The sequence below is a fragment of the Neomonachus schauinslandi genome, chromosome 4 (genome assembly GCF_002201575.2).
Source record: "Neomonachus schauinslandi chromosome 4, ASM220157v2, whole genome shotgun sequence".
Lineage (NCBI taxonomy): Eukaryota > Metazoa > Chordata > Mammalia > Carnivora > Phocidae > Neomonachus > Neomonachus schauinslandi.
Window position 1 is genome coordinate 32944862 of NC_058406.1, and position 13205 is coordinate 32958066.

Here is a 13205-nt window from a genome sequence, read left to right on the forward strand (position 1 = left end):
AATAGCCAGAGGAATGTTGAAAAAGAAAAGCAAAGCTGGTGGCATCACAATTCCAGACTTCAAGCTCTATTACAAAGCTGTCATCATCAAGACAGTATGGTACTGGCACAAAAATAGACACATAGATCAATGGAACAGAATAGAGAGCTCAGGGGCGCCTGGGTGGCTCAGTTGGTTAAGCGACTGCCTTCGGCTCAGGTCATGATCCTGGAGTCCCGGGATCGAGTCCCACATCGGGCTACCTGCTCAGCAGGGAGTCTGCTTCTCCCTCTCCCGCTCCCCCCTCTTGTGCTCTTTCTCTCTCTCACTCTCTCTCTCAAATAAATAAATAAAATCTTTAAAAAAAAAAAAAAAAGAATAGAGAGCTCAGAAATGGACCCTCAACTCTATGGTCAACTAATCTTCGACAAAGCAGGAAAGAATGTCCAATGGAAAAAAGACAGTCTCTTCAACAAACGGTGTTGGGAAAATTGGACAGTCACATGCGGAAGAATGAAACTGGACCATTTCCTTACACCACACACAAAAAGAGACTCAAAATGGATGAAAGACCTAAATGTGAGACAGGAGTTTCATCAAAATCCTAGAGGAGAACATAGGCAGCAACCTCTTCGACCTCAGCCGCAGCAACTTCTTCCTAGAAACATTGCCAAAGGCAAGGGAAGCAAGGGCAAAAATGAACTCTTGGGACTTCATCAAGATAAAAAGCTTTTGCACAGCAAAGGAAACAGTCAACAAAACCAAAAGACAACCGACAGAATGGGAGAAGATATTTGCAAATGACATATCAGATAAAGAGCTAGTATCCAAAATGTATAAAGAACTTATCAAACTCAACATCCAAAGAACAAATAATCCAATCAAGAAATGGGCAGAAGACATGGACAGATATTTTTCCAAAGAAGACCTCCAAATGGCCAACAGACACATGAAAAAGTGCTCAACATCCCTCTGCATCAGGGAAATCCAAATCAAAACCTTAATGAGATACCACCTCACACCAGTCAGAATGGCTAAAATTAACAAGTCAGGAAACGACAGATGTTGGCGAGGATGCAGATAAAGGGGAACCGTCCTATACTGTTGGTGGGAATGCAAGCTGGTGCAGCCACTCTGGAAAACAGTATGGAGGTTCCTCAGAAAGTTGAAAATAGAGCTACTCTATGACCCAGCAATTGCACTAATGGATATTTACCCCAAAGATACAAATGTAGTGATCCGAAGGGGTAGGTGCACCCCAATGTTTATAGCAGCAATGTCCACAATAGCCAAACTATGGAAAGAGCCAAGATGTCCATCAACAGATGAATGGATAAAGAAGAGGTGGTATATATATATACAATGGAATATTATTCAGCCATCAAAAAACCCCCAAATCTTGCCATTTGCAACAAAGTGGACAGAACTAGAGGGTATTATGCTAAGCGAAATAAGTCAATCAGAGAAAGACATGTATCATATGATCTCACTGATATGAGGAATTCTTAATCTCAGGAAAGAAACTGAGGGTTGCTGGAGTGGGAGCGGGTGGGAGGGATGGGGTGGCTGGGTGATAGACATTGGGGAGGGTATGTGCTATGGTGAATGCTGTGAATTGTGTAAGACCGATGAATCACAGACCTGTACCTCTGAAACAAATAATACATTATATGTTAAAAAAAAAAAAAGTAAGAAGGGAAAAAATGAAGGAGGGGTGGAAAGTGGAGGGGGAGACGAACCATGAGAGACTATGGACTCTGAGAAACAAACTGAGGGTTCTAGAGGGGAGGGGGGTGGGGGATGGGTTAGCCTGGTGATGGATCTTAAAGAGGGCACGTTCTGCATGGAGCACTGGGTGCTATACACAAACAATGAATCATGGAACACTACATCAAAAACTAATGATGTAATGTATGGGGATTAACATAACATAATAAAATAAAATTAAAAAAAAATAATAGATGAAATCAGAGGGAGAGATAAAAAATAAAAATAAAATGGGAGAGGTTTCTGACTCCTTCCCAAATCTTTCTTAGGAAATGACTGTCCAAGGTGAGGTCCAATCCAGTCCATTACCTCCTGGGTCTGCTGCTGGACGTGTGCCCTCTCCTGGCCCTATGCAGGGGCCATCCTAGTAAGGAGGATCTTGAGGCTGGGGAAGGTGAGTCGTCGGGCTTCGGGCTTCCGGCTTTGAGCTTCGGGCTTCGGAAGGAAGCGGGGAAAGAGCTAAGGTTCTGGAAGTGGGGGTGGGATGGGCGGCCCGGAGGGGTCGAAGGGAGGCTGTAATCCGGGACGCTGTTGCTGGGAGACAGCGTGGGACGCCGTTGCCTGGAGACGGCGCTCCGCCCTGTCCGCCCTCCCCCCAACCGGGCCAGCGTCCGGAGGGCAGTGAGAAGAAGCAGGACCGCACCGGGCACCGCCAAAGCCATGGCCGGACGCCAAAAGGAGAAGGTGATCCCAGATGAGGTCCATCAGAACCAGATCCTGCGGGAATTATACGTCAAAGAGCTTCGAACCCAGAAACTCTACACACAGTATCACGTGAATCCCCTCCGCAAGGGTGAGGGGCGCCCAGGGGCGGAGGTAGGGGACAGGGTGGGCGCCCCCCCCGGGAAGGGGGGGGCGGTGGGGGTGCGGGGCGGGGATGCGGGGCGGAGCACAGTAGGAGCCTTCTCTGACCTCACCCCCCTCCCTAGATTTTGGGACTCTGACTCGGCGGGCGGTGCGGAAGGTCTCGCTCCGCATCCCATCAAATACTTTAATATATTAAAATGCACACATATCGCGATTAAATAGTATTTTTGTCAAAAGTTTGAAAGGCTTTTTAAAATTCTGCTTTCGAAATAATTATATTTGGTAGGGTTTTGTGTTTCGTTTTGCTGTTTGTGTTTTTGTTTGTTGTTAATAAGCTAGTTGTGTTTGTTAATAAGCTAGTTGTTTGTTTTTCCAGGCTTCTCATATTGTCTTAGATGTTTGGGAAGTTCAGGGGTGGTGGACTCAGGGCTCATACTGCCCCCCTGATAAAGCGGCCCTGCCCCCACTCCTCACCTGGCACATTCCTTGGGCAGTTGCATGTGGTCCTGTAGCATGAGCTGCCCCTGAAGGCCACCGGGTCTCAAATCACCGGCCCCAGACCCACACGCCAACCACCGCCCAGCTCTCTTCCCCTAGACAACACATGGATACCTTAAACTCACCAGTTGGAAAACTGGGGGCATCTTGCACCTCTCCCCCACCTGCTGCTATTCCAGAGTATCTTGTTTGAGCAGAAGGTACTGCAATTTTTTTCTCTCCCAAGTTAGAAGCCTAGAAGTCATCCTCAGTCTCTTCCTCACTGCACATGTCGAAGTGGTCACAGTCCTGGTTATTCCTTAACATTTCTCTCACCTGACCCTTCCAGTGATGTGACCTCAGTGAGAGGCTATGGTGCATGTGGAAGCATCTCCACCTCTCCTCACTTACTTCCCCCCCCCCAAAATAGGGCCTGAGTCCACCTCTCTCTCCAGCATCCCTGCCAAGCCTCAGCAGGGCCCTCCTCACTTCAGTCTGCACTGATCTGATGGGCTCCTAACTACCCTCTTCCTCCAAGCCCACTCTCCCCTACACCACTACTGGCTGGAGCTATGCTAAAAGTGAGTTCGATCTCCCCAGTCCCTCTGTAACCCTCAGTGGCCCACAGCTTCTGAACTGAGGTTTAACCTGCTCAGTGCATAAGACCCCCGTGGATCGGGCTCTGCCGCCCACGTGGCCTCATCGAGACTCCCCTCTCCAGCCACACACTGCTCCTTTAATAAATATTTTAGTGCCTACTCTGCGCTGGTCACGAGCTCCCTTCTCTCCCACCGTGTCTAAATAGATGGATTTCCGTGCCGGTCACGAGCTCCCTTCTCTCCCACCGTGTCTAAATAGATGGATTTCCTAAATATATCGCACCTTTCCCCATCTTGTTACCTTCATAATCATTGTTTCTTCTTCCAGAACTTCTCTCCCAACTTCTGGGCCTAATTAACTATAGTCCACTGCAGCTCAGCTCTGTAGAGAAAATGTAATGTCCCTTTCTAGATAAAAATTGTATATATTTAAGATGTACAACGTGATGTTTTGATATACATATACAGTGAAATGCTTACAACAGTCAAGCTAAGTAGCATACCCATCTCACAGAGTTACCCTGTGTGTATGTGTGTGTGCTTGTGTGTGTGTGGGGTGGGGGGTGGTGAGAGCACAGAAAATGTAATGTCTTCATTTTGCTCATAACTAACCTGGTTTTCCTCTGGAGCTCCCAACCAATTTCAGGAAAACAAATTAAAGGTCAATTCTGTTTAAACTTGGTCCATTACCACAATTTAAATAATCCCTTCAGGCAACGTTCAGGCTTTCTAGGTCTCCCAGCTCATGTCCCTTGGGCACATGATTAGTGTGATCCATTGGGGTAAAGTGAGGACGTATTAGAATTAGAACTCGTATTTCTGCTAGAATTTGTATTTATGTTTACTTTTAGGTATAAAGAAAGAAATTATACTACTCATAGTACATAGAGAACATATAAATACACATGTACTAGGTTTGTGCTCAGAAGTTTTTTACTGGTAGGAGTCTGAGGTAAAAAATCACTTTGGAGACCACTGGTTCCTTCTGGCCTCTGCTCATTTCCTACTAGCCTCCACCTAGCTCACTTCACGGAATTACTCTGGCCTTCTCGATGTTTCTCAAACCCACCAAGCTCACTCTTGGATTCCCTCACTTTATTTGGAGCTCTGCTCACACAGCACATTCCCTCACTTTATTTGGAACTCTGCTCTAATGCCCTTATAGGGACCTGTCACCCCCACTCCCACCCCACCATCAACTCTCTACCCATGTAACATGCTTTATTGTTCTACAGCTCACTTACTTTTGCCCATTTATTCGTTTATTGTCTGTCACCACAAATAGAAGCTCAGGGAGTACAGGAACCTCCTCTGTTTACAGCCCTGTCTCCTGGGCATCAGTAATTATGAGTTGAATGGATGTGTGTGGATTCTGCCCCTCTGTTATCACATAGCCTTCAGGGGATATATCACCATGTGTCTAACCTTGTTTGGCTGCCTGGTCTGTCTGCATCCTTGTAGACCAGCTGTTTGAGAGAACATTCTGCAACAATGAAATGTTTTGTATCTGTGCTGTCCAAAATGAGGGCCATTAGCCCCATGTGGCCACTGAGCACTTGAAATGTGGCTAGTGTGCCTATGGAATGAATTTCTAAGTGTATTTAATTTTAACTATTCAAATTCAAGTAGCCACATGTGGCTGGTGGCCACTGTCCTGGACAGTGCCACTCTGGATTGTGAGGTCCTTGAGAGCCTTATTCCCAAGTGCCCAGCACAATACCTGACATGTGGCAGACACTCAGAAAATGCTCAGCAGGTGTCTGGCTAGGGTAAGTCTTCAAGAGGGTGGGGCGTTAATGTTTTAACGTGAACCTATGATGCTGTTTTTCTCTAGTTCACACAATCACCAGAAAGCCCATGTCTTGGCACGATAACCTGGAGGAACCCGCAGATGGTAAGTCCCAGTCTTTGTGAACACCACTGAGAGAGAGCACTGATAAGCAGGGGGCTGGAGAGAGCTGTCAGGGTAGTGTTACCTTGGGGCAACACTTTGATCATCTGAAAACTGGACTCACACTTGTGAAGCTCACAGGAGACTGACATATCCAACCATACGGCCAATTCATTGACTGTCAAGCCAAGAAAGGGACTCCTAATGGCCTTAACAGTGCATTCATATATTCATTCATCAAACATTTTGCTGTTACAAGCAGAGGCTCTGAAGTCATTTTAATGGAGTTCAAATCCTGGTTCTACCACTCATTAACCGTGTGACTTCCGGCAAGTTTTAACCTCCCTGATCCTATCTCTCACATTGTTGTGAGGATTAAACAAAATAAAGCAGGTACTCAGAGTATAGAACAGTATCGTACATGGTGATCAGGAAATGCTATTACTTTCATTATTACATGAGACAGTCACTCTGATGGGGTGGGGGGGGGGGGGAGGTGCAGACCTCATACAGCAGTGAAGGAGACAGACGAGTAAATAGAGAGTAAAATTGGGATGGCAACAACAGAGAAAACAGGTGCCCTAGAGAGGCTGTGGAGTTCTGGGAAGTCTTCTTGGAGGAGGTGATAACAGGCCGAGGTGGAGTAGGTCAGGTATAGAAGACCAGAAGGACATTCTGAGTTATGTGGAAAGGCACAGAAATGAGAGACAGCAGCATGGCCCAGGAAGGTGGGTAGTGGGGATGGCTCTGGTATCCAAGTGGGTGGGCCACGCTCAGGACCGATGGAAGAGAGGTATTTGATGGAAGCCCTACCCTTCCTGGAAAGCTCGCCTCCCTCCCCCCCTTAGAGTAGAATTTGATGGAGGAAAGATGTAAGGTTTATATAGGACGACAGTGTAGGAAGGTGGGGTGGGCAGGAGGCGGGCGGATCTCAGAGCGTAGAGGAGACAGAGAAGTGGATAGACTTATAGAGCATCGTCAGAGGAAGTAAGGATGTTATCTGTGGTGAGGCGACCAGCCCAGCTGGAGGAAAGGAGAGGAGCTGGGGCCTTGCAGTGATGAGGAGAGTAACAGGCAGTGAGGGACCTGAAAGTGAGCCAGGAGTGTATTGCTAACTGCTTATATTATGGATAAGCTCAGCCCGGGGCCAGGTCCTTCATTCTCAGTCATCTTGCTGAGGTGGATATTGTCACTTGGCAACTCTGGATATCTCCCCATTTTCCAGATGAGCAGAGTGAGGCCCAGAGAAGTTAAACTACCCGTCAGGCTAGTAGCAGAAGGGCCAGGAATGTCTGACTAGGAAGCCCAGGTTCTTCCCGTTGTCAAACTGCCTCTCTCACATTGAGACATGATAGGGTGGAAATTTAAAATGAAACCTTTGGAAGTCCTCAGACTATGCAGTTACAGAGAGGCGTGGGGTTGGCAGCCATACCTGTAGCAGTACAGAGGATCTGGCCTTCTGACAGCCCTCCTCCTCACTCCGCCGCAGCCACGTTGGCCCAGCTTGCTCGTGCCTCAGGGCCTTTGTTCTTGCTGCCTGTACTGTGCTTTTCCTCTGCCTCGGTCTCAGGGCTGGCTCCTGCTTGGCATCCAGATCCTGGTCTCAAGTAGCCACCCCTGCCTCTTTGTGCCCCTTTGCGTCCTCCTCCTTCACAACTGGCATCGCTGTCAGATTTGTTTGTCCCCATGGGTATGGTGCCCGCCGTCACCCCACCTAGACCACAAGCTCCAGGAGAGCAGGGACCATGTCCGTCACACGCTGTTCTACCTCTGGGGTCCGGAAGAACGCCTGGCACAGTTTGTGCTCAACCAGTATTTGTTGAAAGATGAGGGTTGCAAGGCCTTGGCAGGCCCCCGAGGCCCAGGGCTGTATCTCTGAGGCAGGCTGTGGCCTGAGTAAGGGGCACAGGAGCTGTTGGTCCAAGCCTGCCTCTTTCATAATTCATGCGTCATCTCCCAGCCAGGTTTCTAAATCTTATCCACCATGCTGCTCATGGGCCAAGGAAGAAATACACAGAGACACAGACTGAAAGCCAGGAAATCGGATGGGACTCAGAGCCCTTGGTAAGTGTGGCTCCTTTTACTTAGGAAGCACAGAGGAAACAGAGTGTGTGGTTAAGAGAACAGTGTATGAGGCCCAACTGCCTGGGTCTGAGCGCTGGCTGCCACTTATAAGCTGTGTGACCCTGGGTAAGTCACTGAGCTCTTCTGTGACTCTGTTTCCTCAGTGTAACATGGAGATAGTGCAGATATTACAGAATGAGGTGGTGTTCGTAAGGTGCTTCGAAGAGTGCCTAACACATAGCAGATGCTGTGTAGGTGTGGACCAAACAAAGCCCGCTGGCGACTGCCTGCCTGAGTTTGCTCTGCCAGTTACTAGGAGGGTGGTCTTGGGCACGTCACGTAGCCTCACAGAGTTCCATCTCCTTATCTGTAAAATGGGAACGCTGGTAACAACACGCCCCTCATTGGACTGGAAGCGTACCAGTAGCTGCGAGGAGCCTGGGAAATGTGATCATCAGCATGTTATCACCCCCCAATGAGATAGGCTTCGTAGGAAGACAATTTGAAGGACTTCCTGCCACATTTGTCTTTTAACTTGCCCACGTCTTTTATCACATAGACTGTTTTAGTTTTTGAGTCAGATGTGCCAGCCTATTACATCACGGTTTCTGGGGTTTGTGCCTTGCTTAGGAAAACCTTCGATATCCAGAGTTGCCAAGTGACTAGCTTTCCTTTTAGATTTTTCTCCAAGTTGTCGTATCTTCTTAACACTTGGCTTTTAGTCCATCTGTGTATTTGGCACCTGATGTGAAGCTGGAGACGCTCTTCCTCAGCTATATCAGAACTTCCTGCATTCCCTCAAAGGCACCAAGGTCTTGCATGCCCTGTGTCCTTACGTAGACTGCTCCTGCAGCCTGCCTCCTGACCCTAGCCTATACTCCTTGGGGGGGGGGGGGTCCTCCTCGTCCTTCAGGACTGCTCAGGAGTCACCTCTTTATAAAGCCCCAGGAAGGGACGTGCACCCCGCACTCCCCACCAGGCAGAGCTGGGCACCTTCCCAGTGTGCTCCTGGAGCACCGCATGCCTCGGCTCCCACACCATTCAGCTCAGTTCTGTGGATCAATGTAACGTGGTGGCTCTGGAGCCAGTCAGCCGAGTTCAAATCCCGGCTCCACCACCTTCTAGCTGTGGGACCTGAACCTCTCAACAACCATTTACCCACCTTAAAATGGGAACAATAATGCTGACACTTGAAGCTGTGTTGTGGGGATTAACTGAGACAATGTGTCTAAACTGCTTAGGGCAGTGCCCAGCACATAGTAAGTGCTCAATAAATGCGGACTACTGTGATGTAAGTGAGGAGGAATAGGAAAGAGAGCTCGTAGCCCATCCAGGGAGCAAGCACCTGCTTCTCTTGGCCCCTTGTCTTGATCCCAGTTGTCCTTCTCTACTGAGCGTGCACCCTTCCCAAGAACTGCCCACATCCTGTAGTTCTTACCTTTCTACTGCGGGGCCTGGCCTTCTCACCCATTTATACAGCTCTAGGCTGGGGCATGGGGCTCTGCCGCAGGGCTACTGCAGGGAGATTGGAGTAAATAGCTCGTCATAAGGAGGGAGGGAGGGAGGGAGGCTCAGAAAAAAGCTGCTCCTTTACAACAGCTCCTCTTCAGATGTGAGGCCTCACCCTGGAGAGCGGAGACTGGGAGACTGGGACACAGGAAGTGGGTCCAGCGGGCGCACCCCACCCTCACAGGGTGACTGAGTCTAAAAAGAGCAATGCTCCAAGGGACAGAGGAGGAGGATGGGTGGGGGACTGACTTACAGTGAATAAGGGCGGGGCTGGAGGGTTGTGAAGGGAAAGATAAATTATCCGAATTAGATAATTAAGCAACTTCAAAAAATATTACAAAGCGCAAATAATTTAACTCACTATTCTTCATTTTCTTAAAGAGGAAAGGCCTGGCTCCCGTGGGTACAGAGTGTGCATGTGGAAATGCATCTGTGACCAGCATATCTCATGGCAGGCTCAGATGGCCATAACAGGAAGGGCCAGTGAGGGTGCCCTGGCCACCCTGCCCTGCTCCAACCCTCCTAGGCCTTGCAGATGAGGGACAGTGTGTGCCAGTGGATCAGCCATCGCTGTGGAGTTGCAAAGCGTCTACGAATACGCCAAGCCTGTTCATCGTCACAAATGTAGGGACAGTGCTGTCAGATGGCGCTGGTGGCAGAGTAAGAAAGTATACCCCCAAAGTTAGATCCAGGTGTTATGCAACCATAACAGTTAATTAAGCCGGAGGTTCAGAGTGATATGACTGGGGGCAAAAGAGGCTTGATCAGCCCGAATTTAACTCAGGGCTCCCTGCCCCCTAGCAGAACCTCACCCTGGACAAGCAGACAACCCCAATCCCAATATTGGGACACGGGGGAAGCCACACTCAAATACCTCTCAGCTTCTGCTCTCCTAGTAACATCTGATGAAGATGTATCCTTTAATTGCATAAGTTCATCTTAGAGCTTCTATACAATTTATGTCAGAGTGCTTGCCCTTAGTTCTCTGTGTAACCACATCAACAGTATCCATTCTTTCATTCCACAAATGTGTCCTGAACCCCTAGGGTGTGCTGGATACTGTTCTAGGTGTTAGAGATAAGCAGCGACTGAAACATAGAACAGCCGCCGTCCTGGAGCTTCCATTCCATGGGGACCAAGAGTCCAGAGGTGTGGCCTCCAAGGCAGGTGTGGGAAAGGGAAGTGCAGCAACTCTGCCTAGGTTACAACTATTTTGATGTAAATGCTGTCATTTCCATTTCCCAAACAAGGTTGTGCAAGGAGACACACTGGAGGCCACACTTTCGAGCCCAGGTCCATCCGATGTCGAACCCAGGTCATCCCACCTCCGCTGAGGCTTCCTTCTGATGCCTGCGTTCTCCTCTCTAGGTCAACCCGGAACGTGATGACCGCAGGCTGAACCACTTCAGGGTCTACAATGATATCACGCTGTACAAGGCTAAAATGTGGAGCTTGGGAGAAGATGATCGCCACAAGTAGTCTTCCAGCGCTGACGGTGGCCCTGTCTTTAATACCCAACGTGTGTGCTGCTCGGATGAATAAAAATTACTTTCAAGCCTCAGTCTGACTCTTCCTAGCTGAGTCTCACATTTCTCCTTTCTGCCCACATCCACTGCTTCAAATCCTTGATCTTATAAACTAGTGGCAGAATTTCAGGTTAAGATGCATACAATATTCCCTCTGCCTCCCCAGACCCCAATAAAGGACAATAAAGAGACAAAAACCTATGAGCGCACAACAGAGAGAATGGGAGAGGAACATCAGCATCCAAGAAGACTGAAGACATATTTCAAAGATAGAAAGTTGATGGAGGAAGGTGAGGAAACCACAGATAGGACACACTGAATGGGACACCTTGGAACACAGAGCCCTGGAGAGAGGGGGCTGTGAAGCAGGGAACCGAAAATGGACATTGGGAGGGAGATCCTCTCCCCACACACCAGCCAGGCATGGAGCATCTCCCACACTGGAGGTCTACTCTTAGAGAAACGGGGAAAGCCCAGGGCTCAGGGCCAGTGCATAAAACACAGGGTAGGAGTGAGGTGTGAGGCTACAAGCAATGAAAATCTGTCAAAGGAAGGCTGAACCCCTAGCCCACACGTACATTGCGTTTCTACCCTGGGACCGAAGCTGGCAGGTTCCTCTCTGGAAAAATGAAATGGCTCTAAAGAAAAGGCCCCCACCTCCCCCAGCCCCGTGTAGTACCATTGGGAGGTCCCGTAGAGAAAGAGGCACGGAACTCAGGGCTGGTGAGCGCATAGAGCATAGAGGTGCTGGGAGGGGGGAGCGCCCCAGAGCACCCGGGAGCCCTGCGCCCACCCATACCTTGCTCCGTGTAGCTCTTGCATTGGGCTGTTGTAAGTTATGCCTGAGAGGGTGAAGCCATAGAGTGCTGTGGTCACTCCTGCTTTTGGAACCTGACAAGATCAAATGGAAGTCTGCAAATCTGAGTGACCTTGCCCCGGGAGACATTTTCATACAATATGATGAATTATTAATCATTAATGACTACTTGGGCATCTAGAAATGTGCCCTTTTGCTATAAGGGATCTGTGGTCAAACACCAGGAGGTGACCTGTGCTATCATAGATCTATGCCTTTGTCCCCCGTTCCTGACACAAACCTCCTAAATCCCATGTCATTTCCTTAGATGTGATAGGAGCACCTTTTATTCTAATGAGGCAACTCTTAGCAGCCTCTAGATAGCTTCAGAATGGGGGCTGCTCACCAGAAAGACCAAATCTTGATGAGAAACTTGGAAGTTTAGCCCCACCCCCCACCTCTGGGGAGGGAAGAGGGACAGAAGATGGACCATCAACAGTGGTCAGTGACTTAATCAATCATGCCTACATAGTGAAACCTCCATTAAGAACCCCTAAACGGGGTGCCTGGGTGGCTCAGTCGTTAAGCGTCTGCCTTTGCTCGGGTCATGATCCCGGGGTCCTGGGATCGAGCCCCGCATCGGGCTTTCTACTCTGCGGGAAACCTGCTTCTCCCTCTCCTGCTCCTCCTGCTTGTGTTCCCTCTCTCGCTCTCTCTCTGTCAAATAAATAAATAAAATCTTTAAAAATAAATAAATAAATAAAAACACCTAAACTCAGGGTTTGGAGAACTTCTAGGCTAGTGAACACATCAAGGTGCTGGGAAGGTATCATACCCGAAAAAGGCATGGAAACTCTGAGCACCCTCCCTACCCCCATACCTTTAAAACATTTTGTCAAAATTTATTAAGATCCCCTTGCATGATTTCAGCAAGCAGCTCATTTTTCTGGTCCTGCGCTACTGAGCAAAATGAGGACTGCCTTTGTACAGAGTAACAGCTTACTCTCTTACGTTGAAGTGAATGTGCTGTATTTAAAGGAACAGACCTAGCAGGGATGACTTTCAGAGCCAACAACTCTGTGATGAAAAAGAACCTGGGACCTGATCTATTTTATAATTTATACTAGAATCAGAATTAGACTCACATCTCTGCATATCAACTGTCTGCCTTCTATGCTGTCCTCGAAATACAGTATCCAAGATGATTAAGAGATTTTTTAAAGTTCATCAAAGTACTAAAAGCTCCTATTGTTAAATGCATCAAATGAAAAAAATAATAAATCTAGCATTTGGTAGACTAGAATTTGAAACATTAAACACATTGAGAATCAAGTGTTTTGCTTATAAAAAAACTGTGCTTGCCTTTTTCCTTGTGCAGGACATGGAGCAAGCTTCCTCTCTGCATGTTGGCAAACTGTCTTCCCCCTAAGTTTGGATTCGCTTCCACCATTTTATCACCTGTACTTTCAACGTTACAAAATACCCCCGCAGGCCCCTTTAATGCGAACTTTCCTACCGGTGTCACCTCCTCAGGGACATCTTCAGCCTTTTTGTCATGTTCCTCATCACGTTGATAAGCTCGCTCTCACTCCCTTTGTGGCTGCGTATGGAGTCTCCAGAAAGCAAGTGTCGCCATTCCCTTGTCACCTCTTTTCTCCTCTGGCTCCACTTGTGTCCTATTCAAATTTTACTTCCAACCTTATCGCCTGCATTTATTCGTCCTACTTTCATCTTTCTTGGTGGATTCTCTTTCAATTGTCTGCTTTTGTAAAATGTGGGTTTATGGCTGG

At 48.2% G+C, this 13205-nt stretch overlaps 1 protein-coding gene across 1 annotated transcript; it reads left to right on the plus strand.

Annotated features, from left to right (window-relative positions):
* The first annotated feature begins 2406 nt into the window (after window positions 1-2406).
* On the plus strand, window positions 2407-10572 carry FAM183A (family with sequence similarity 183 member A). Its single transcript, XM_021683796.1, has 4 exons — window positions 2407-2539; window positions 5464-5523; window positions 7481-7584; window positions 10462-10572. The coding sequence occupies exons 1-4, from the start codon at window positions 2407-2409 to the stop codon at window positions 10570-10572; spliced, it is 408 nt and encodes a 135-aa protein (XP_021539471.1).
* Window positions 10573-13205: the final 2633 nt, after the last annotated feature.